The sequence below is a fragment of the Podarcis pityusensis genome, assembly GCF_964106645.2.
Source record: "Podarcis pityusensis genome assembly, chromosome: 13".
Taxonomy (NCBI): domain Eukaryota; kingdom Metazoa; phylum Chordata; class Lepidosauria; order Squamata; family Lacertidae; genus Podarcis; species Podarcis pityusensis.
In genome coordinates, this window is record NC_138038.1 from 49,451,955 (window position 1) to 49,475,128 (window position 23,174).

Sequence of the window (23,174 nt, forward strand, 5' to 3'; positions counted from 1 at the left end):
GCCCTACTGTGCTGGGACTGGGGATAACACGAGTAACGCAGTCCAGGTCCAGTCCCAAATCCAAGGGTTCTGCGAGAAGTCAGTCCAACAGGGCCACGGCAGGACACAAGGCAGAAAACCAAGCAAGGCCAGGATCTCAGGCAGGTTCTGGCAAACAGCAATGTTCCTCCCGCAACCTGGGGCAGGGTCCGGCAGCCTTTTACCTTCGTCGGCTTAGCGGTCGGTCCTGATCCCCTGGCGACTCACCTCCCTGTTTCACCCGAAGGCGAGCACTCCTCCTGCGAGTACTCAGGTCTCTCCTTCTCTCAGACCTTAGTCTCTGCAGCTCGGGAGACGTCGGTGGGTTACTAGACCCAGAGGCTGCCTCAGCCTCTCCTGACCCAACCGGTAGTGGAGCAGCTGTAAGTGATGGTCCAGCTGAAGGCAACGAGGTCATCCCCACATCTGGAGCCAGGGCAGACTCAGGCCCCTGACTTGACCCAGCTGATGCTTGTCGCGGGGGAACCTGTGCAGACTGCGGCTCTTCAGAAAAAAGCCCCAGACTTGGTTCAGATGCCGCCTGGGGCAAAGGATCCGGTGCAGACTGAGACTCCTCTGGTTCCGAGCCCGAGTCCCAGGCCATCACACCTGCTTCTTCTCTCCCCTCTGCAGGTGATCCTGGAGTCCATGGTCTCCCTCACCCAGGAGCTGTGCCCACACGCCGTCCAGGCGGCGGAAGAGCACAACAAGATGCTGGCGGCCGTTTCGGAGCGCGTCACCGTGCCCCAAAACTTCATCCGGGGGGCTCTGCTGGAGCAGGCTGGGCAGGACATTCAGAATAAGCTCAAGTGAGGAGCAGGAGGGCACAGAGGGGATGCCATGCGGGGACTGAGAATGGCGCTTTTCACAGACAAAGCAGGTTCTCTGCCACTGAGCTACCGCCCCACAAGCTTGGGGGGGGGGGGGAGGCAGTCATGCTATCTGAAGTGGGGCCTGGCCAGGGCCGGATTTAGGTTTGATGAGGCCCTCAGCTACTGGAGGCAATGGGGCCCTTTATATGTCCAGCTGTCCTTTGTCAACCACAAATTGCCGCTGTTTTTTGTGTTGAATGTATGCTGGATGGTAATTTATGGACCTAATAGGTACCCAAAGCCATTTGCACATAACAAAATATGTATTGTATCAAATTAATTGTTGAATTAAAATACAATTAAGAAGAAGTATATTAATAGTGAAATACAGTAGAACCTTGACTTAACCACCACCCCTACTCTCGAACAATCCGACTTGTGACTGCGGCAAACCCGGAAGTAAATACCAGGTTGGCCACGATTCGTGCACGTGTAGAACGGCGCTTCTCCCGGCGACCCGGATCGACTCACGACGGACCTCCGGAACGGATTCCGTACATGAGTAGAGGTTCCACTGTACAATTAAGGAGAAGTATATTAATAGTAGGGACGTGGGTGGCGCTGTGGGTTAAACCACAGAGCCTAGGGCTTGCCGATCAGAAGCTTGGCAGTTCGAATCCCTGTGATGGGGTGAGCTCCCGTTGCTCGGTCCCTGCTCCTGCCAACCTAGCAGTTTGAAAGCACGTCAAATTGCAAGTAGATAAATAGGTACCGCTCCGGCGGGAAGGTAAATGGCGTTCCCATGCGCTGCTCTGCTTCGCCAGAAGCAGCTTAGTCATGCTAGCCACATGACCCAGAAGCTGTACGCTGGCTCCCTCGGCCAATAAAGCGAGATGAGTGCCGCAACCCCAGAGTCATCCGCGACTGGACCTAACGGTCAGGGGTCCCTTTACCTTTACCTATATTAATAGTGAAATATTTATTAAGCTCTAACTTAAAATGATTTTTTATTCATAACAAACTTAATAATGCAAACACATTGGCATTTGGCAATAACAAAAGTTCCTTTAGAAACACAATTTACAAAGCCTCATCATCTAGTCTCTAGAAACTTGCTGCAACGTGAAATAATAATAGGTGTAAATATATGATGCAAACTAGTAATAATTATAATTAGCTTTATCAATACGAAATGAAGTGTGTTATAACTTGTACAATGCAATTGTAGTTAATACAATGCATTTTTTATATAATATCAATGTCACCATAGTAGTCAACTAATGGGCAGGGCCCATTACTTACATCATAGGAGCCTACACAACACAAAACACTGTAGGTTTTGTTTTATTTGCTTTTTGTCTTATATTTTGGAAGTGTACATCCAGGTTTTTTTCCCTTTAATTTATTTGGGGCCCCTAAGCTATAGCTTGTTTAGCTTATATGTAAATCTGTCACTGGGACTGGCACAGGGGTTTGGAAGGGGGGTACGCGAACCTCTCTGACCCTCTCTATCTCTGATCCCACGCCCAGCGAGGTCAAGCTGTCGGTGGTGACCTACCTGACCAACACCATTGTGGAGGAGCTGCTGCAGGAGTTGTACTACGCTCACAAGAGTCTGGTGAGAGCAAGCCCCATTCCGCCCCTAATTACACCCCCCCGGGGGTTCATTTAATCCAGGGCTCAGTGCTAGAAACAGTGCTGAGGGGGCATTGGACCAGGCCTCAGCCCTGACCTCTGCAAATTGCTACCTAACCAACTCCCCCCAGGGCATGTGCAGAGTGCTTGGCCAATAGCGCTAAGCCAACGCATGGAAGCCTCCCCCCGCCCCGGAATTAGCAGGGACAATGCCCCTTTCACTATCTTATCAGGAGAGGGAACGAATTCAGGCAAGTGTACCGCAAAACCCGCTGTAATTGTGTCCTATATGTATGGGTTCAATCGATTCCACTTACAAGTCTCTTCCCCTAAAAGTATCTCAAGCGATTTCTCTGTAGAATCATAGACTTGGAAGGGAGGGTCACCTAGTCCCACCCCCTTCAAACGCAGGGATATGCAGCAGGAATCGAACCCGCGACCTTGGCATTATCAAAAGCCATTCAGTGTGTGAAAAGAGCAGTTGAAAATAACTTCAGATGCCACCTATATATAATATAATAATAATTTATTATTTTTACCCAGCCCATCTGGCTGGGTCTCGCCAGGCAACAAAGATTAAAAATACATTAAAATGTCAGACATTAAAAACTTCCCTGAACAGGGCTGCCTTCAGATGTCTTCTAAATGTTAGGTAGTTGTTTATCTCTTTGACATCTGGTGGGAGGGCGTTCCACAGGGCGGGCGCCACTACCGAGAAGGCCCTCTGCCTGGTTCCCTGTAGCTTTGCTTCTCGCAATGAGGGAACTGCCAGAAGGCCTTCAGAGCTGGACCTCAGTGTCCGGGCTGAATGATGGGAGTGGAGACGTGCCTTCAGGCATATGCTGACGCTCACCTGCAGGCCTTCCTCTCTCTTGCATGGGGGAGGCCTCCCTCTCCTCTCTCAGCCCGTAATGCCTCCCCAATCTCCTCCCCAACCTCAGGCCCAGCACATCAGCCACCTCCGCCGGCTTTCCGAGGGCCAAGACAACGCCGCCCTCCTGGAGCAGGTTGGGAAACCCCGTCTCCACGACCACGAGGAGACCACGGACGACGAGCTGGGCTCCAGCATTGTAAGTGGGTGAGCTCTGGGGAGGCCCCAGGCTCCCATCTAGCCCTGGAAGGGTTCGCCTGACCACTCTCTCGTCTCGCCCCAGGACACCATGGCCATCAAGAGGCGGAAGAACTGCCGCAGGATCCGGCCCGCTTCTGCTTTCATTAGTGAGTGCGGGAGCTGCTTGCCCCGAACGCCACCCTCCCAACCATACATTTCGCCTCTGGGGATGGGCCGTAGTTCAGTGGTAGAGTGTCTCTTTTGCATGCAGTCTCAATTCCCATTGATGCCAGCTGGGGCTGGAAAACCCTGGCCAGTGTGGGCCAGGGGTAGCCAACACAGCGCCCTCTGGAAGATAGGGGGCTCCAGCTCGCATCCTGACTGTTCGCCGTGCCGGTAGGGGCTGATGGAGATCTGGCTCCCAACATCTGGAGCGTTGGCTACCCCTGGTGTACCCCCAGATTCCCAGTCACTGGACTACAACTCCCATCATCCATGTCCGTTGGCTAAGCGGTCCGCGGACGATGGTCGTTGTAGTCCAAGCAACGTCACGGAACCCAAGGTTGAACCCGCTCCAAATGTCTATATATTTCCCCCCAACCAAGTCTGCATCTATAAGCAGTCCGCTCATGTGTTGTGAGTGTCGTCTTGTCATCAATCCATTGATTAAAGGGGATCATATCTTTTTATTCCTCCACCTCATCAATAACTCTCTGTGGCCAAATATATATTCCCACTGTGGAATATAACAACACAATAAAATTCAGAACAGAAACATTTAATTGCATGTTCTTTTCCCCCTGAAATCCAATTGAAAATCTTTAACGAATTCACCAAAGCTAATGAACTTGATGCGGTCATTCCAGCTCTTTGACACCCGATAGTCATTTAATAATAATAATAATAATAATAATTAATAATTTATTATTTATACCATCAGTTTGATTTGAGTTAATTTTATAATGAATGATTTTGGTATGTTGTACTATTTTATTGTTGTTAGTTGCCCTGAGCCCGGCAACTCCTGGGGAGGGCGGGATATAAATAAAATTTATTATTATTATTATTATTATTATCATTATTATTATTATACCCCGCCCATCTGGCTGGGTTTCTCCAGCCACTCTGGGCAGCTTCCAACCTCCAGCATGCCCCCTAGGTAATTCCACTACCCCCCACTTTGAGAACTGCTGCTGTAGCCGAAGCCCATCACTGTTTCTTCCATTGCATCTGAAAATGCCCACCCTGTTGCAAGGCATGCTTCCCCCCCGTCCCTCCCCTCTAAGTGGTATAGTCTTTCCAACCAGACAGACCCCCATCCTCTTTTTGCAGGTGGTTCTGAGCAGGACGGCGACCTGGTTGTGCCCAGGATGGACTCCCCGCTGGGCTGGATCTCGCTGGCCAGCAGCAGCCAATACTTGCATTCCCGCAGCACGTCCTTCGAAGCGCTCTCTGACCTGCCGACGGAAGGGGCCCGGCTGGAACACCGCACGCGCAGCCGCCCCCGGCCGCCCCGTGCCGCCCCGCAGGGCAGGTTCCGGCCCAATGTGAGTATCCTGCACACGAGCCCCTGCGGCTTCCGGCTCTCCTGTCCGCCTTTCCGTTCCTCCGCTTGCTAAGCTTCTCCCCCCATTGCTTTCCCATCCTTGCTGGGCGCAAATTTGGCCTCTTGATGTGAGAGGTGGGACTGCACAATTACTTAAGGCCTTTTGTAACTTGGCTGATCTCGTGCCTAATGCTATCATGTGGTGGCAAACTTCAATGTCTGAAATCCCTGGTAGAGGACAAGGATCCCGAGATCACGTTAAGGGTAGGCAAATTCTGTGCGATTGCCATAAAACTTAGGGAACAAGCTGTGCTATCATAATGATCAAGGTTTTAAATGATAATTTTAGGCTACCGTATTTTTCGCTCTATAAGACGCACCAGACCATAAGACGCACCTAGTTTTGGGAGGATGAAAACAAGAAAAAAAAATTCTGAATCTCAGAAGCCAGAACAACAAGAGGGATCGCTGCGCAGCGAAAGCAGCGATCCCTCTTGCTGTTCTGGCTTCTGGGATAGCTGCGCAGCCTGCATTCACTCCATAAGACGCACACACATTTCCCCTTACTTTTTAGGAGGGGAAAAGTGAGTCTTATAGAGCAAATATGTTAGTGACTAAGTTTTAATTTATATATTTTTTAATTGTTGCTATATCTATATTGTCCCTGTTATACCTAATTGCAAATTCAAATGTATCCCTATCGTGTTTTATGACTTCCTTGATATTGTATGTGGGCTGGAACTGGTCTGTGACCGAAATAATAAAATTCAATTCATGTGGCGGCTCAAATCCCAGCTCAGCCCCGCCTTCCCACCCTCTGAAGCCCGCATTTGGGGGCTTTCTGCTGGATTCGGCTGGCAGAAGAGTCCCAGCAGAGGGGCATCTCTGCCCCATCCACACACACCAGCCTGAGGCAAAGGTCTCTCAATTTCTCTTTTTGTCACCTCCCTCGTTTCCTGTCCACAACCGGTTGAATTCACCCCACTTTCCACTCACTTAGCTCCCTCATTTCTTCCTTTTTTAAAAAAGTTTTTATTTATACTTTTTGAGTTTATACATTTCATTAATTTTACAATCATTTTAACCTTTCATAGTTTGACTTCCTTCCCCCTCTTTCTGCGGCTCCTTAAATTTATTTTTTAATACCTTCCGCGTATCCAAATTCATTTAATTTGCTCATTTAATGATCTAATTTAAATATATACTCTTCTGAAACTACAGGTTATTACAATAATCCTGCCAGTGTTTTTTTATCTGTCAACAATTTATCTGTGAATATTCCATAAACCATTTCCATTCATTTGTTTAAAAAAGTTTGTTATCTTGATTTCTTATTCTTCCGGTAAGTTTCACCATTTCTGCATATTCCACAAATTTCTGTATCCATTCTTCCTTTGCTGGGACTTCTGCTTCTTTCCATTTTTGGGCGAGTAGAATTTTTGCCGCTGTAGTAGCATACATGAATAAATTTCTTTACAATTTAGGTAGTTCTCTCCCTATAATTCTCAAAAGAAAAGCTTCTGGGTGTTGTTGTTTTTTACAAAGGTTATTTTGAACATCCTTTTCAATTCATTATATATCATTTCCCAGTAAGCTTTCACCTTATTACAAGACTATCACACAAGACCACCACCTCATTTATTTCCTCTGCCTTATTCCCATTTTATATTCATTTGCCCATTTGTAGGTTCTGTAGGTTGCCTTCTTGTTACCTTTATTCTCCCATTCTATGTGTTCTTTTTAACAAATCCATGCACTTTTTTCCTCTTCCTCATTCCCATTTTCCAACTTTCGGTTCGTTCACCCTTTGAACCAAACCGAACTCTTAGAACAATACAAATCGGATGTACCTTTTTCAAACCTTCCTAGACAGGAAGTCTCGTCCACTGAAGGTGGGACTTCCTCTTTCCCTTTAGACTTATGAATAAGGAGGAGATGTTCCTTGTGAACTAGGCGGTGCAAGATAACAAGGCATTCATCGTCCTTCCCCATTTCAGAACCGAATCCTGGGCTCTATAGAGTCCCGAGAACAGGAGAACGGGTCGGTGCCCCGACTGGACGAGGGTCTCGATGAATTTTTTAACAGGAGGGTCCTTGCCGACAACACCGGGTGAGCCTCATTATTATTAGTTTTTATTTATTTATTTAATTTAATTTATATACCGCCCTATATCTTGACTAGGGCCAGGGCCTTTTCAGTACTGGCCCCGACTTGGTGGAACGCTCTGTCACAAGAGACTAGGGCCCTGCGGGCCTTGACATCTTTGCGCAGGGCCTGCAAGACGGAGCTGTTCCGCCTGGCCTTTGGTTTGGACTCAGTCTGACCCTTATGTCTTCCCTCCCCTTATGGTTTTGATTTATGGACTACTATTAAAATGAGGCTGCATTGGAAATTGCATTTTAACCTGTATTTTAAATTGGTTTTTTCTTCTTCTTTCCCCCCCTGTTATGTTTTTATTGTAATTTTACTGGTGTTAGCCGCCCTGAGCCTGGCTCTGGCCGGGGAGGGCGGGGTATAATTAAAAATGTATTATTATTATTATTATTATCTGGAGGTCTCAAAATCAAGATATAAAACTACAAAATACCGAATAAAAATAAAAACAACAACCTTATAGCCCCACCCTCATAAAAACACATTTTAAAAGGGCGTAGGATGTCAATCACATCAACCAAAGGCCTGGTTAAAAAGGAATGTTTTTGCCTGGCGCCTAAAGGTGTATAATGAAGGCGCCTGGCAAACTTCCCTGGGGAGAGCATTCCACGGATAGGGAGCCACTGCAGAGAAGGCCCCGTTCTCGTGTTGCCACCCTCCGGACCTCTCGAGGAGGAGGCACACAAAGAAGGGCCTCAGAAGGTGATCTCAGGGTCCAGGATGGTACATAAGGGGAGAGGTGGTCCTTGAGGTATTGCGGTCCTGAGCCGTTTAAGGCTTTATAGGTCAAAAACAGCACTTTGAATTGGGCCCAGAAACTCATCGGTAGCCAGTGCAGTCGGACCCGGATCAGTGTAATATCCTCAAACCGTCTTGCTCCGGTGAGCAACCTGGCCGCTGAATTCTGTACCAGCTGAAGTTTCCGAACCATCTTCAGAGGCAGCCCTGCGCACTGCAGTAATCTAACCTTGAGGTTACCAGAGCATAGACAACAGTAGTTAGGCATCGCCCCCTTCCCCACCCCCTGGAATCTATGCTTCCAGGTGTCACAAGAAAGCTGCAGAGATAGCGCAGGATAGTGCGCACCCCGGAAATGATCTCTTTCAGCTTCTGCCTTCAGGAAGAAGGTACAGGGTTATAAAGACTAGGACTAGCCGCCTAGGAAACAGTTTCTACCCAAATGCGGTTTGGGTTTTAAACACAGTGTAAGGTAGTCTCTATGGGACGTGGGTGGCGCTGTGGGTTAAACCACAGAGCCTAGGGCTTGCCGATCAGAAGGTAGCGGTTCGAATCCCCGCAACCGGGTGAGCTCTCGTTGCTCAGTCCCTGCTCCTGCCAACCTAGCAGTTCAAAAGCACATCAAAGTGCAAGTAGATAAATAGGTACCGCTCCAGCGGGAAGGTAAACGTGCGCCACTCTGGTTCGCCAGAAGCGGCTTAGTCATGCTGGCCACATGACCCAGAAGCTGTATTGGCTCCCTTGGCCAATAAAGCGAGATGAGCGCCGCAACCCCAGAGTCGGCCACGACTGGACCTAATGGTCAGGGGTCCCTTTACCTTAAGGTAGTCTCTATGGGAGTATATTGTATTTAATTATGAGGTATCAGAGTTTTTAGGGGGGTTAACCAGGCTGGGATAGCTGGGATAGCAGGCTTGTTGGTTTTTGAATGTCCAATGTAGATTTTTTTCAATTTCGTTGTTCTGTATGGGACAATGACAATAAAGATTATCGTATCGTATCAGAATTTGCAATCTAGACGCCCCAGACGTCCTTTTTATTGCACCTCCACAATGGAGAATTTTGGAAAAGTGCTAGTCCAGGGGGCCCCGTGGCTCTCCCCTCTGCAGCCACTGCAGCGCTCAAGAATCATAGAACTGAATGGGACCCCGAGGGTCATCCAGCCCAACTCCCCTGCAATGCAGGAATTGCAGCTGAGATTCCCCTCCCTCAGTTCCTTCGCCTTTTCCCTCTCGCAGGTACCCTCGGACGCCCAAGGGCTGTGGGGTGAGGCCGGGACCCTCCGACCCTCTCCCGCCCCTCCAGAAGAAGAGGAGGAGGGGCCTCTTCCACTTCCGCAAACATCGCAGCATCAAGGGGGAGCGAGACCCCGAGGACCTGCCCCCCAGCCCTCCCCCGCCACCCACGGGTGGGGACGACCAGAAGCCCCCCCTGCGCCCCTCGGGCAGCCAAGAGGAGGAGAGGCGGCTGGGGCAGGATGGCCTGGGGACGGCTGTGCCCCTTCCGGGAATGGGGGTCCTCGGCCCCAGAAGTGGGGTGAAGGGTCTGCCCAGCAGGGCTAAGCAGGTAAAGGAAGTCTCTGCTCCCGGGAATGGCGGGAGGGTAGAAAGCAGGGGGCTGTCCAAGGAGTTCTTGCGTTTCATTCGCTCTGCTCTCTTCTCTTCCCGCCCATGCCGCAAAAAGAGCTCCAATCCTGACACGGGGAGGGCGGAGCCAGACTCCAAAGGGGCGGAGCTCCTGCAGCCGTCGCGGGTCCAAGGCGTGGCCCTGCCCGGAATGGGACGTGCTAAGGGGTGGAGCCTGGATGCCAAGCTGGAGGTAATTGGTGGCTTACTGGGGAGGAGGCGGGGCTAGGCAAATTCGAGTTGTCAGTGGCTGCCGGCCACTTTAGCAACCTGAGGCTGTTTGCCTCTGAATGCCCAGTCCCCAGGAGAGGGAGAGTGTCGCTGTTTCTATCAATATCATCAATTGAAACCCCTTTTGGGGAATTTTTTGTGTGAAAACGGGAGATCAGCATGTGATAGTTGCGTTTGATGACTGGGAAAATACCGGTCTATGGGAAGTGGAATAGTATTAGAGTCAAATGAGGTCGCGGGCAGGATTCGAGATGAAAGCAGCAGAAGGAAAATGATAAAATAACTATAACAGAGAAAGTTTTTGTAATGGATAAAGATATAAAGGTTTGGGAAGGAAAGGTTTGAGGAAAAACACTGTGGAGATGGGTACGGGAAGTCGTCTTGCGGAACAATATAATTATTTGATATGAAGATTATTGTGAAAGCGTATGAAAAGATTAATAAAACATTCTACAGAAAGTGGAGTAGTTGGATGTTGTTGTTGTCGTGGAGAAAATGTTTTGAATAATTCATTTTATGCAACAGACAGAATTGGAAGCCCTTTTTCTTTTCTTCTGTTTTCTTTCTTTCTTTCTTTCTCATCACTTCTCTTTTTTATCATTTCCCCCTTTTAAATCTGTCTGTCTCAAAAAGGCTTTAATAATAATAATAATAATAATAATTAGTATGCAAAAAGGAGAGTTTCGCTGTTGCCCTGAAGTTCTGCTTGCGAACTTCCCATTGGGACCCCTGTTTGGCCGCTGTGAGAACAGGGATGCTGGACTTAGATGACCCCTCCCCTCCCCCTTGGGCCTGATCCAGCAACCAGCCTCCTCCGACGTTCTTAACCCACCTGCTTCCTCTTCCGGTTCTAGAGCGTGGACCTGGGGCGAGGAGGCAGCATGAGGGAGCAGCAAAGAAGGCGCTCTTCGGACGACTCAGGTCAGCACCCCACAACCCAACAACCCTTCTCCATCGATCTTCGCTCCTTCCTCGTCCCCCTCCCACTGCCCCCCCCCAAGCAAAAATCTTAATAAGATGCTATGAACTGGACTGAGCAGAAGACGCTTCCTTCTGCATCAGTCGGGACGTTTCATGCATCTTGAAATTTGCCTTGTTTCAATATTAACCCCCCCCTCCAGTTCAGTTTTCTCGGGGCGCTTTAAATCCCAGGGGCACGATTCTGCCAAAATTAAGCCCTCTGGGGGTCCTACCGAGCTCAGTGAGGGAGCTGAGCAGCCCATGGGGACTCAAAGGTGCGCAAACTAGGCTGAATTGTGCCCCAAGAATTTTAGTCTTGCTTGCAAAATAAATAAATGTGTGTACCCTTTCCCCCTTCCCCCCAAAAACGATCAAAACCACAGGTTTTAGAATGATCTGATTTATTATTATTATTTTGCACGGGGTGGTGGTGGTGGAATTCTTTGAACAACTTGAAGAACTGGGGAGGGGATGTACCGTATTTTTCGCTCCATAAGACGCACCTGACCGTAAGACGCACCTAGTTTTTAGAGGGGGAATGCAAGGGGGGGGGAATTCTTTAAGGGGAGCACTGAGCAGTCTGTATGCATCCCAGGCTCTGCTCAGCACTCCCTTTCACAGCCCGTCACTAATGGGTAGCCCTTCTCCATCCTCAGGGAAAAGCCCCCAAGAGCCGCACACACGCTCTTGGGGGCTTTTCCGGGAGGTGGGGGAAGGGACAGAGCGTGGCTAAGCCAGAAGCTAGAGCAGCAAGAGGGGGCGCAGTGATCCCTCTCGCTGCTCTGGCTTCTGGGATAGCTGTGCAGGCATAAGATGCACACACATTTCCCCTTACTTTTTAGGAGGGGAAAAGTGTGTCTTACAGAGCAAAAAATTCGGTATTTGGATCTAGAATACCTACAACTGCAATTTCGGCCCCATGTTTTAAGTGTGTGCGTGCAGGACTGCAGCTCTGGCTGAGATAGAAAGATGGACTTTTCTGTTTTCTGAACCCCACAGGGCAAGCGGGGTGGAGACCTCACCCCCCACTGCAGAGCACCAAGCCAAGCTTTGCCACCATTCGCCGGGCAGAAGCCAGCTGGGACATAGGTGGGCATGTGAGGTTTTGTGAGTTTCCTGGGTAAGATCACTGCCGACGGCTCAGATGTGATGCTCTTCAATGTGATGCTTGGTTCTTGTTTTAGGGAGCCGGCCTCACCCTGTCCCCTAAAACAAGCAGCTCCCTCGTCCAGAGCCCCCTTAGCCTGGGTCTCCTGTGCTGTGTTTGTATCTACAGGTGAAACTCAGAAAATCAGAATATCATGGAAAAGTTCATTTATTTCAGTAATTCAACTTAAAAGGTGAAACTAATATATGAGATAGACTCATGACATGCAAAGCGAGATATGTCAAGGCTTTCAGGCCAACCAAGCACAGTAATCCCATGGGCATTGAACCAGGTTTTGGTACTTTTGGCAGTGTGGGCAGCTGCCAAAGTCCTACTGGAAAATGAAGTCAGCATCCCCATAAAGCTCATCTGCGGAAGGAAGCATGAATTCTCCAAAATCTTCTGGTGGATGGATGCGTTGACCCTGGACTTAATGAAGCACAGTGGACCAACACCAGCTGATGACATGGCTCCCCAAATCAACACAGACTGTGGAAACTTCACCCTGGACTTCAAGCATCTGGCATTGTGTGTCTCCCCGTTCTTCCTCCAGACTCTGGATCCTTGGTTTCCAAATGAGATGCCAAAGCTGCTCTCATCAGAAAAGAGATTTGGGGAGCCATGTCATCAGCTGCATGCTTTTACTTCTCAGAGGTCCAATATTGCTCTATTTGCAATCCTTGTTTTGCTTCATTTACTATTCTAATTTTCTGAGATTGTTAGTTTGGGGTTTTCATCAGCTGCACCCCATAATCATCACAATTATAACAAATAAAGGCTTGACATATCTCGCTTTGCATGTCATGAGTCTATCTCATATATTAGTTTCACCTTTTAAGTTGAATTACTGAACTAAATGAACTTTTCCACGATATTCTAATTTTCCAAGTTTCACCTGTATATTTACAGCATTAATTCCCCGTTCTTCAGCTAAAAAGACTCTCAGAGCGGCTCTAAGGCAGCCCCTTCCCTCAGGCGCACAGTCTCTTAAAAAGACACAGTACGCAAGGAAAGGCGGGTGCGGAGGGAGGAGGAAAAGCAAGCCGAAGCACAACTCCTTAAGTTTCAGCCAATGTTAGTTAGCCAATGCCAGCAGCTATCTTGCCCCTTGATGAAAAGCAGTTCCTCCATTTCCCAGGAGCAGAACTGGCAGCCCTGAATCAGAATTCATGGAATCATAAGTTGTAGAGTTGGAAGGGACCTCTGAGGGTCATCTAGCTCAACCCTCTGCAATGCAGGAATCAACAAGGCAGGGCAGCTCCTGCCACCAGGTTCTTCCCCCCCAGACATCCCTTTACGCTTCTACTAGGTAGAAGGAAATATTTTTTAAAAAAGGATTTGCCACATGCACCTCATTTTCCTACTCCTGGTCGCCAACAGCTGAAGAAAGCTCGCTGAGGGAGAGCAGGGGACAGGAACCCCTCAGAGACACCCCCCCAGAAGAAACGGACGAAAGGGCCGTTGCCGTGGCAACACCGACCTCCGAGAAGGACCGACCGACGCCGCCAGCCAAGGCAAGCAGCCCTGCTGAACAATGTAACACAACACGATGGCCAATAACAATGGCACTAAACGCTATTTATAGACTAATACAAATGATCAGAAATACAGCCAAGGTCTCTCAATCTTCTTCCCCAGTCACGGTAGAATAATTCAAAATAGGATATATACATAATCTGTCGCCGAATATTGCCGGAACAGAGTTTCCGGATAACCAATCTGTTTCGTTCAATGCTTCATCAGCCAATCTTGATCAATTCTTCGTCAGCCAGACTTGTAAGAATTAATATGAGAAGGATGCAGTTCAATTTGGCTTGGACTCAGTCTGACCCTTATGTCTTCCCTCCCCTTATGGTTTTGATCTATGGGCTACTTTTAAAATGAGGCTGCATTTTAACCTGTATTTAAAATTGCCCCCCCCCTTATGTTTTTACTGTAATTTTACTGGCGTTAGCCGCCCTGAGCCCTGCTCTGACCGGGGAGGGCGGGGTATAAAATTATTTATTTATTATTATTATTAACAACCTGAAATTGCAATATACATGTGATGAAACCTGCGTCTGAATAAAATAAAGCTCATAATACAATATGTACAACTAAAATATGCTCTGAATCAGTGCTCATATGATACTGTAGTCACTGATGCTAGTATAAAGTTGTAAAGAACATAATATAGTTAGCCACAGGTGACACTAATATGCTGTGAGGGAAATTAAAGACACGGCACAACATTAACAGCAAGAAGGCCTGACAGCCAGATGAAAACAGTTGAAAACAGTCCCCTCTGGGAGAGTGAAAACTGCAGGCGAACTGGGCCTGTAGTACTGATTTTCTCTCCTTGCCCCCCCCCACCCCCAATTCAGTTGGTTTTTTGCCGTCATAGAACTCAGCAGCGGGTGGACAGGAGCCAAGCGAGAATGAGTTGGCTCTGCCGCTAGTTTGGCGCCATCTACTGTTGGCTTCCCTCCCTTCCCCCTTGTTGTTGTTTAGTCGTTTAGTCATGTCTGACTCTTCGTGACCCTCTGGACCAGAGCACACCAGGCACTCCTGTCTTCCACTGCCTCCCGCAGTTTGGTCAGACTCATGCTGGTAGCTTCGAGAACACTGTCCAACCATCTCGTCCTCTGTCGTCCCCTTCTCCTTGTGCCCTCCATCTTCCCCAACATCAGGGTCTTTTCCAGGGAGTCTTCTTCTCTTCTCATGAGGTGGCCAAAGTCTTGGAGCCTCAGCTTCAGGATCTGTCCTTCCAGTGAGCACTCAGGGCTGATTTCCTTCAGAATGGAGAGGTCTGATCTTCTTGCAGTCCATGGGACTCTCAAGAGTCTCCTCCAGCACCAGAATTCAAAAGCAGCAATTCTTCGGCGATCAGCCTTCTTTATGGTCCAGCTCTCATTTCCATACCAATCTCGAATTGCTAGCAGGCAATTTCTTTGCTCCCATCTCAAGCCACATTGCGCTCTACGTTTAAGCACACCTCCCTGTGAGGGGGGGTCACAGGCGAAACTGGATCCTGGTACCTGGTGTGGACGGCGTTTCCACACCATCGCTATTTTCTTTTATCCACTTTACCTCCCTGACGCTTTAGAGCCTATCTTCCTTCCCTCCCGCCTCATGGCTTTCAAAATTAACCTTTATGTCATTGCCTTTTTGTACATTTCCCAATTCTGATTGCACTCATTGCATAATACAGTGGTACCTCGGGTTACCTCTTAACCTGAAACTGTTCTTAACCTGAATCACCACTTTAGCTAATGGGGTCTCCCACTGCTGCCGGAGCACAATTTCTGTTCTTATCCTGAAGCAAAGTTCTTAACCTGAGGTACTATTTCTGGGTTAGCGGAGTCTGTAACCTGAAGCGTCTGTAACCCGAGGTACCACTGTAACTCAAAATTTAAATAAATATAGAAAGGTAGAAAACTTCTCCTTACAAGTCTTCGGATAACCCTGAAAGTGATGTTAATTGCTTACAATAATATTTTAGATACCATATAAACTTACCCCAGTCCTTTTGGACTACTTGATCTTGCTGGTTTCGGATTTTTCCTGTCAGCTTTGCGAGTTCTGCAAAGTCCATTATCTTCATCTGCCACTCTTCTTTCGTTGGTCCTTCTTGTTGTTTCCATTTTGGGGCTAAAATAATTCTTGCCACAGTTGTTGCATACGTAAACAGTCTTTTATCTTCCCTTGGTATCTCTTCACCCGCTATACCCAATAAAAAGGCTTCTGGTTTTTTTAACAAAAGTATTTTTAAATATTTTCTTTAGCTCGTTATATACCATTTCCCAGAAAGCCTTTACCTCTTTGCAAGTCCACTACATGTGGTAGAAGATACCTTCCCTTTCTTTACATTTCCGACACTCATTGGTTCTTGTCTTGTACATTTTAGCAAGTGTAGCTGGTGTTAAATACCATCTATACATCATTTTCATAACATTTTCTTTAAGTGCACTGCATGCAGTAAAATCAATACCTTCCTTCCACAAAGACCATTGCTATTTTCGGGACGGATTCAGTCACATATCGGCTGACTCAGGTTGCATCATGAGGGCTGACTGGTAGCTGCTGCACAACGAACTCAAGAAATTGGGCTTCTTCTTTTTTTTGCTATGAGGAAAGTAACAGGGGAAGCGCAGGGCAAAAGTGTGGCACGCCAAAGCAAGTCCTTCTCACCTCCCCATGAAGGAATTACGACAAATGCCCTTTAAACAGCCCATCTAATTTCCCATCAGATCAATCAACATCCACACTCAGCAAACTGGTTCCCTAGAAGCACCCAGAAAAGTTATTAGCAAGACATATGTCAGCAAAATTCACCCAACCGAAGCTGGTCCCGGCCTGCCAGATGTTGGACTACAACTCCCATCATCCCCTGACCATCGGCCGTGTGGGCTGCTGGGGATAAAACAGCAACTGCAGGGGCACAGATTTCACCAGCCCCGCTTAGGAGGCTGCCAGGAACATCTCACAAATTTAAGCAGGCCTTTGGCTGATGCCCTTTTAAATGTGTTGTGGAAGGCAAGATTATTGAGTTGTCTTTGTTTTCGTTACGTATTCTGTGGTTTTTTTCATACGGTCATACCTCGTGTTGCGTTTGCTTCAGGTTGAGCGTTTTCTGCGTCCCGGGGCGGCTTGGAAGTACCGGAAAGGGTTACTTCCGAGTTTTGCCGCTTGCGCATGCGCAGATGCTCAAAATGACGTCACACGCATGCGCAGAAGCGTCGAATCGTGACCTGCACATGCACAGATGCCGGTTGCGTTCTGCTCATGTTGTGAACGGGGCTCCAGAACGGATCCCATTCGCAACCTGAAGTACCACTGTATTGTAATTTTTATGTTGTGAACTGCCCTGAGATCTACAGGTAGAGGGCAGAATAATAATAATAACAAATAACAATAACAGTAATAGTAATAATAATAATAATCAGTGCCTCCCCCCCCCGGTGGTACACAGGGGTACGCATACCGCTAAACATTTTGTGAACCTTTGTACTTTTGTCCATTGACTGTATTCATTTTCCCCCAATTTGAACTATAAGATGGTGATTTTCTTGAGTCAAAATGAAAGTACCCCTAAACATTTTTAAAGGAAAAAAGCTATAATAATAATAATAATGGTGGTTGTAGTGGTAGTGGTGGTGGTTCCTTACATTGACCCTGCTGAGATTGGCAGAATTCCCTGCAGGCTTCTGCGTTTCACAGAACCCTTCTGCAAAATACACTTCTGACAATACGATCTGTTTGACTCCACGATTCTCCTTTTTTTTTTTTTTTTTGCAGCAATTCAGGGATCCCCCGCCCGCCCCTCGGCCTCCCAAGCCCGTCGCCCTCCCCCGGGGCCGGAAGCCCCCCAGCCAGCCCGAGAGGAGCCGCAGCAACGAGGAAGCAGGCGGCGCAGGAGGAGGGGCAGTCCCGGAGGAAACACGTACGTCCCCCCCAATTGCCCAACCCCGACGCAGAGCTGAGGAGCGGGAGAACGAAGGTGACGTGAGACTGGGGTGGCAGGACCCGACTGGGCCTTCTCCTCTCCCCCTGGGAGTTTCTGGCGGAAGGAACTCCTTCTGGGGGCCACGGATTCTGCTTGGTCCGTGGCTGTTTCCCTCCCTGCCATAAAGTGGGCTCCTGCGAACATCTCTCCAGGGCTTTTCAGGCAGGCCGTCTCTCCCAGCCCTACCTGGAAATGCCATCAGGGACTGGACCTGGGGCCTTCTGCCTGAAAAGCAGCCACCGAGCTGCAGCCCTTTCACGAAAGCTTTTGGAGTGGCAGTGTGGGGCAGTGGTTAGAGCAGTGGTTCGCAAAGGGTGTGGCGCCAGAGAGGACGGCGAGCGTGGCAGAAAGATTCAAGGACAATCATGTAAACATTTTCGCATGCTGTAGGACGCAGGTGGCGCTGTGGGTTAAGCCTCAGAGCCTAGGACTTGCTGATCAGAAGGTCGGTGGTTTGAATCCCCGCGACGGGGTGAGCTCCCGTTGCTCAGTCCCTGCTCCTGCCAACCTAGCAGTTCGAAAGACGTCAAAGTGCAAGTAGATAAATAGGTACTGCTCCGGCGGGAAGGTAAACGGCGTTTCCGAGCGCTGCTCTGGTTCGCCAGAAGCGGCTTAGTCATGCTGGCCACATGACCCGGAAGCTGTATGCCGGCTCCCTCGGCCAGTAAAGCGAGATGAGCGCCGCAACCCCAGAGTCAGTCACAACTGGACCTAATGGTCAGGGGTCCCTTTACCTTTCGTATCAAAATATTTTGTTTTTATTGTTTGCAGAATACGGATAGATCCTTTTTCCAAATGAGAACAGTAGAGTACTGAGTGATAACAGAGGACAATACCAGCTGCGTTGTGTTGTGTGTTTTTTGCTTTCCAGTATATTGCTTATCAATTACAAAGTTCAATGTATTTTATTCTGAAAGGCGTGGCCCAGAGAAAAACCTTTTGAGACTGACCGGGTTAGAGTGTCGGGTTAGGGCCTCTGTGAGACCAGGCCTCAAATCCCCTTCTCCTTGCTCAGTCGGTGGAGCGTGAGGCTCTGAACCTCACAGACGTGGATTCGAGCCCCACGTTGGGTAGAAAGATTCCTGCGTTGCAGGGGTTGGAATAGATGACCATCGGGGTCCCTTCTAACTCTGCCACTCTCAGCCTTGAGGCTCGCTGGCCAACCTTGGGGCGGCCCCTGCCTCCCTCGGCCTGAGATGCCTCGCAGGTTGTTATTGGGATTAATAAGGGGAGAAGGAGAACGTCGCCCGCCACACTGAGCTCTTGGGTAGAAAAGTCAGGCTGCAAATACAATGATAAATAAGTTGGAGTTCTTGTTATTAAATATACCAAGAAATAAGCACACCAAGAACTCGGGCCAATGTACGTTTCAGTAGTGGGAGTGGTCCCTACTCACAACACAATAATTCGTTACTGGCTTCTAATCCATAATTGGCTTCTGTCTTCTGTTCAATGATTGAAACTGAGTCTCCATCTATAAACTGATAAATTATAAGGATCAACATTATTGTCGTGTGAAAAAGGGAAAAGCTTTGTAACGAATTATTGTGTTATACATATCTTTATGAGTTAGAGTTTGTAATCTTTGTTAGAATTTGTAATCTCTATTTGAGTTTGTAATTCTTGTCAGAATACATACTTTTGAATGGATTAGTAAAGGGTAAAGGGACCCCCGACCATTAGGTTCAGTCGTGACCAACTCTGGGGTTGCGGAGCTCATCTCGCTTTACTGGCCGAAGGAGCCGGCGTACAGCTTCCGGGTCATGTGGCCAGCATGACTAAGCCGCTTCTGGCAAACCAGAGCAGCGCATGGAAATGCTGTTTACCTTCCCGCCGGAGCGGTACCTATTTATCTACTTGCACTTTGATGTGCTTTCGAACTGCTAGGTTGACAGGAGCAGGGACCGTGCAATGGGAGCTCACCCCGTCACAGGGATTCGAACCGCCGACCTTCTGATTGGCAAGTCCTAGGCTCTGTGGTTTAACCCACAGCGCCACCTCATCCCTACCCTTGAATGGATTAGTTTTTGTTATTGACTATTGACTTGTGAGCAGGGACCACTCCCACTACTGAAACTTACATCGGCCTGAGTTCTTGGTGTGCTTATTTCTTGCAAATACAATGAGCCAATAAATTAATGGCAACGTTCGCCATGAGTACATCTCCTAATTCTCCTCCGGGGGTCTTTCCCGGAGAGGGGGCGGCCTTTAAATACCGTAAGCTGGCCCAATTCCCACCTTGCGGTTCTGGAAAGCGCGGCAGAGATGGGGGACAGGAGACGCAAGGCTTGCTGATCCTCCCGTTTTTTTCCCCTTCCAGGGGACCCTGAGGGGGGAAGGAAGGCAGCCCCCCTCAAACCAAAGAGGACGCGCCGGGCACAGTCGTGCGACAAGCTGGAATCGGATCGGGGCCGAAACCCAGGCTCTGGAGGTGAAGCCCTTCTTCCTACAAGCACGGATCCTGCTTCCTGGCATGGGACCTGGAAGGGGAGCGGGGGGGGAGCTAAAAGGGGGGGCTGCACATTCCCCCGCTGTCTGCCTGTTGCTTCTGCTGGGCTGTAAACACACCAGGCACTTAAAGGACATTTAGAGCATGGCTCTTCGCCCCCCCCAAGCATCTGGCAGAGGCCGTTCGGAGATTGAGGCCCTTCCACCGAGAGAAGGAAAGCAAGAAAACTCTCGCCGGCTTGCTTTCCCAAAGCGGCCCTTGCCAGATACAATGCCTTGGAAGCTGGAGGCTCCATTTTGGTGCCAGGCTAGCTGTGGAGAGGCCTTTCCGTTTCCCTCTGTACTCTGCTCACAACGTACCCATTTGAAGCCCCCTGAGGCAGGACCGGGAGAAGGGGTCAGATGCAGGCCAAAGCGGGGTCCAAACTTAGAGAGAGAATTAGAGAGAAGCAGCCATTACCGATGGCGCCACCCCGGAAGTTCCCAAACTTGCCCACTTCTCATGGGGGCCAAATGGGCACCCCCAATGGAAAGGCAACCAGCAGGGCCCAAGTGTAAGAGCAGTGCCGCCCCCCGCAAGCCCAGAGTGGCAGGAGTCCAATTGGGGGTGGGTGGGTACAGTGGGAGGGAACCTGGGATGTCCATGGGCTAGTCACTGGGGAGCAGGGCAGTGTGGTGCAGTGGTTAGAGTGCTGCACTAAGGCCTGGGAGAGAGCAGGGTTCAAATCCCTACTCTCAACCTAATCTCGCAGGGTTGTTGTGGCAATAAAATGGGAAGGAGGAGAACAATACAGGCTGCCACCTTAAGCTCCTTGGATGAAAGTTGGGATATTATTAATGATGATTTTATTATTTAACGTGCTGCCCATCGGACTGGGTTCCCCCAGCCTCTCTGGGCGGCTTCCAGCAAAATACTAAAACACCATAAAACATCAAATATTAAAAACTTCCCTATACAGTCATACCTCATGTTACGTCCGCTTCGTCTTACGTTCTTTCAGGTTACGTCCTGCGGTGACCCGGAAGTACCGGAAATGGTTACTTCCGGGTTTCGCCGCTCGCGCATGCGCAGAAGCGCAAAATGACGTCATGTGCATGCGCAGAAGCGGTGAATCGCAACCCGCGCGTGCGCAGGCGTGCCGCCGCGGGTTGCATTCTTTTCATGTTGCGAACGGGCCTCCGGAACGGATCCCGTTCACAACCAGAGGTACCATGGTATAGCTCTATATCATCATCATCGTTATTACTATTATTCCTCCCTAGCTTGCATGAATCCTCCCTTGAGGACACTTTAAATTATTTTTAAAGTGTTGCGATATCTCACGTACCACTGGCGAACTTTGGGCTCTCCCATAGCAGTGGTGCCGTGTGCAACGCTAAAACACCCCACCTCTCGCACTCCATTCTGCAGAATGGCCATGGCACCCCCACAGCACAGCCGATCTGACCACGCGACCCAAAAACCTCCTCTGCTCACGCGCAGAACGCTTGGTCCCCGTGGCTAACTTCCTCTCGTCTCTCCCTTTCTCCCCGTCCTCCTTCACCACCTTCCTTCCCCCCCCACCAGGTGCCAGCGACACACCCCTGCCTGACCCCCCTCCCGCCCCCCCTGAATGCGGCCTGCACAGCTGGAACTCCCGCCCCGCTGTTTCCCACCCTCTCCTTCCTCCGGACCGGACCGTCGGTAAGATTCCAGCACCTTCCTTTGCCCGTAGCGTGGGGGCCGACGAAAATGATTCACGCTCGGTTTTTTCTTCCCCCCTGCCCCACTCCTCTCTCTTCTCCCCCTTACAACTTTACAGCTCCCTCTTTCTTCAGGAACTCCCGAATCTGGGACAGAATGATGGACAGGAGATCCCTCGACGTCGCCGCCACCACCGGAAGCTGCGATGCCCTTTCATCTCCTGGTGGAACGAGTGAAGAAACATGAGAGAGGGGGGCAGAGGTTTGGGGGGTCCTCCTCCCGCTGCCCTCAGCTCTCCCCCTCCCTCAGAAGAGGGGCTGACCTCCTGCCCTAGAGAAACTGTCCGTCGAGACCTGTTGGGTCTCCAGTGCTGCTGAACCTGACCCCAACCACCCTTCCTCCTTCCCCGCCCTCCTCCGTTTGTGCCTGTATCCTTCCCTCGCTTCTGGGTCGGAGCCACCCCCGACCCTCGTGCCCCAGAGGGACTAGGGACACCGCCGCCACCCCTTTTGAAAATCGGGGGGGGTGAGAGAGAGAAAAGCCACAATGAACCACCCCCTCCCACCTCCTGCTCCCTTTTGCCCATAATACTTGGGGTGTTGTCGAGACTCGGGTGAAATATGCACCATTTTCCCCTGCCCCCCCAACGCCTTTGCTGCCCCCCCTCCAAAGTCCTCTTCATAATCTGCCGGCCCCTCGCATTTCGCGCCTCCTCCCCCCCTCCCCTACATTCTTACCGTTCTATTTTAAGCTTGTACAAAAGGGATAGAGAAAAAGAATCATAATAAATTATATATGGAAATAAATAAAAGTGAGAAGCTTGTCGGGTGTTGCTGGGGCGTCCTGCCTGCTTTGGGGAACGCGCCGGGAAGGAAAAAGACCCTCCCTAGAATGGTAGCGTTGGAAAAAGACCGTGAGGAATCGTTCACCCAACGTGGGGCCGCGAGTCTGAGTTTAATATCCCTGCCCCCTTGTCACCTACAGAGGCTTTTGCAAGTCCAGTGGGCAGGTCGATAATTTGAGTTTACTTCCTTTTGAGCAGGGGTGGGTCACTATGCCAAATTCAGTTTCTCATGGAATTGTCGAGTTGGAAAGGGTCCCGGGGTCATCTAGTCCAACCCCCTAAAATGCAGGACTCCCAGCTGAATCGTTCTTGGCCTGTGACTATCCAACCTCTCTCTAAAAACCTCCAGTGAAGGAGAGTCCCCTGCCTTTGCAGGTTCTCTCAGTTTCGCATTTTTCAGCCCCCCACATTTTTGCACCTGTTTGCAATTCATACACTTTTTTAAAAATTCTCACGCCCTCAGTCTTTTTGTGCAAATTTCTCCTACTGTTTTATATGCAACTTGGCGTTTTTGCAAGGCGATTCGCCCTGATATGTTGCCTTTTCGTCTGCTTCCACGAAGCTGCGCATTGACAGGCACGCTTTTGCCCTTGTGCACACACATTTTTGTACGCCTCGCTTGGCCAGAGAACGCCGTTGCAAAATTCGGACCGGTGCAAATTTCAAAGGTTCCCTGTATGTCGTTTCGCACGTTGCTCTGGTGTCCTTGAGATGCAAACTGAATCAAAGGCCTCTACTTTTGAGCAAGGTCTGTCACTGACCGCTGATTAAATGGCTATTGAGCTAACTTGGGGG

The 23,174-nt window shown here is 49.4% G+C and overlaps 1 protein-coding gene and 1 long non-coding RNA gene across 7 annotated transcripts in view; both read left to right on the forward strand.

Moving 5' to 3' along the window:
* CARMIL3 (capping protein regulator and myosin 1 linker 3) overlaps positions 1-22,359 on the forward strand; it is an 84,888-nt gene extending 62,529 nt beyond the window's left edge. For 2 of the 6 annotated variants that reach the window (XM_080979599.1, XM_080979603.1), the window contains 15 exons: positions 652-827; positions 2,361-2,448; positions 3,407-3,535; positions 3,620-3,683; positions 4,849-5,063; positions 7,060-7,172; positions 9,194-9,521; positions 9,639-9,773; positions 10,666-10,732; positions 11,771-11,860; positions 13,299-13,432; positions 17,196-17,397; positions 19,724-19,834; positions 21,419-21,535; positions 21,654-22,359. In XM_080979599.1, the coding sequence (XP_080835725.1) occupies positions 652-827; positions 2,361-2,448; positions 3,407-3,535; positions 3,620-3,683; positions 4,849-5,063; positions 7,060-7,172; positions 9,194-9,521; positions 9,639-9,773; positions 10,666-10,732; positions 11,771-11,860; positions 13,299-13,432; positions 17,196-17,397; positions 19,724-19,834; positions 21,419-21,535; positions 21,654-21,781 (2,097 nt within the window). In that variant the 3' untranslated portion in view covers positions 21,782-22,359. The remainder of the gene's footprint in view (positions 1-651; positions 828-2,360; positions 2,449-3,406; positions 3,536-3,619; positions 3,684-4,848; positions 5,064-7,059; positions 7,173-9,193; positions 9,522-9,638; positions 9,774-10,665; positions 10,733-11,770; positions 11,861-13,298; positions 13,433-17,195; positions 17,398-19,723; positions 19,835-21,418; positions 21,536-21,653) is intronic. The other 4 variants (XM_080979600.1, XM_080979601.1, XM_080979604.1 and 1 more) reach the window with 4 other exon arrangements.
* Positions 7,696-8,961, forward strand: LOC308462430. Its single transcript, XR_013979155.1, has 2 exons — positions 7,696-8,427; positions 8,780-8,961. It is a non-coding gene; the product is annotated as an uncharacterized lncRNA (long non-coding RNA).
* Positions 22,360-23,174: the final 815 nt, after the last annotated feature.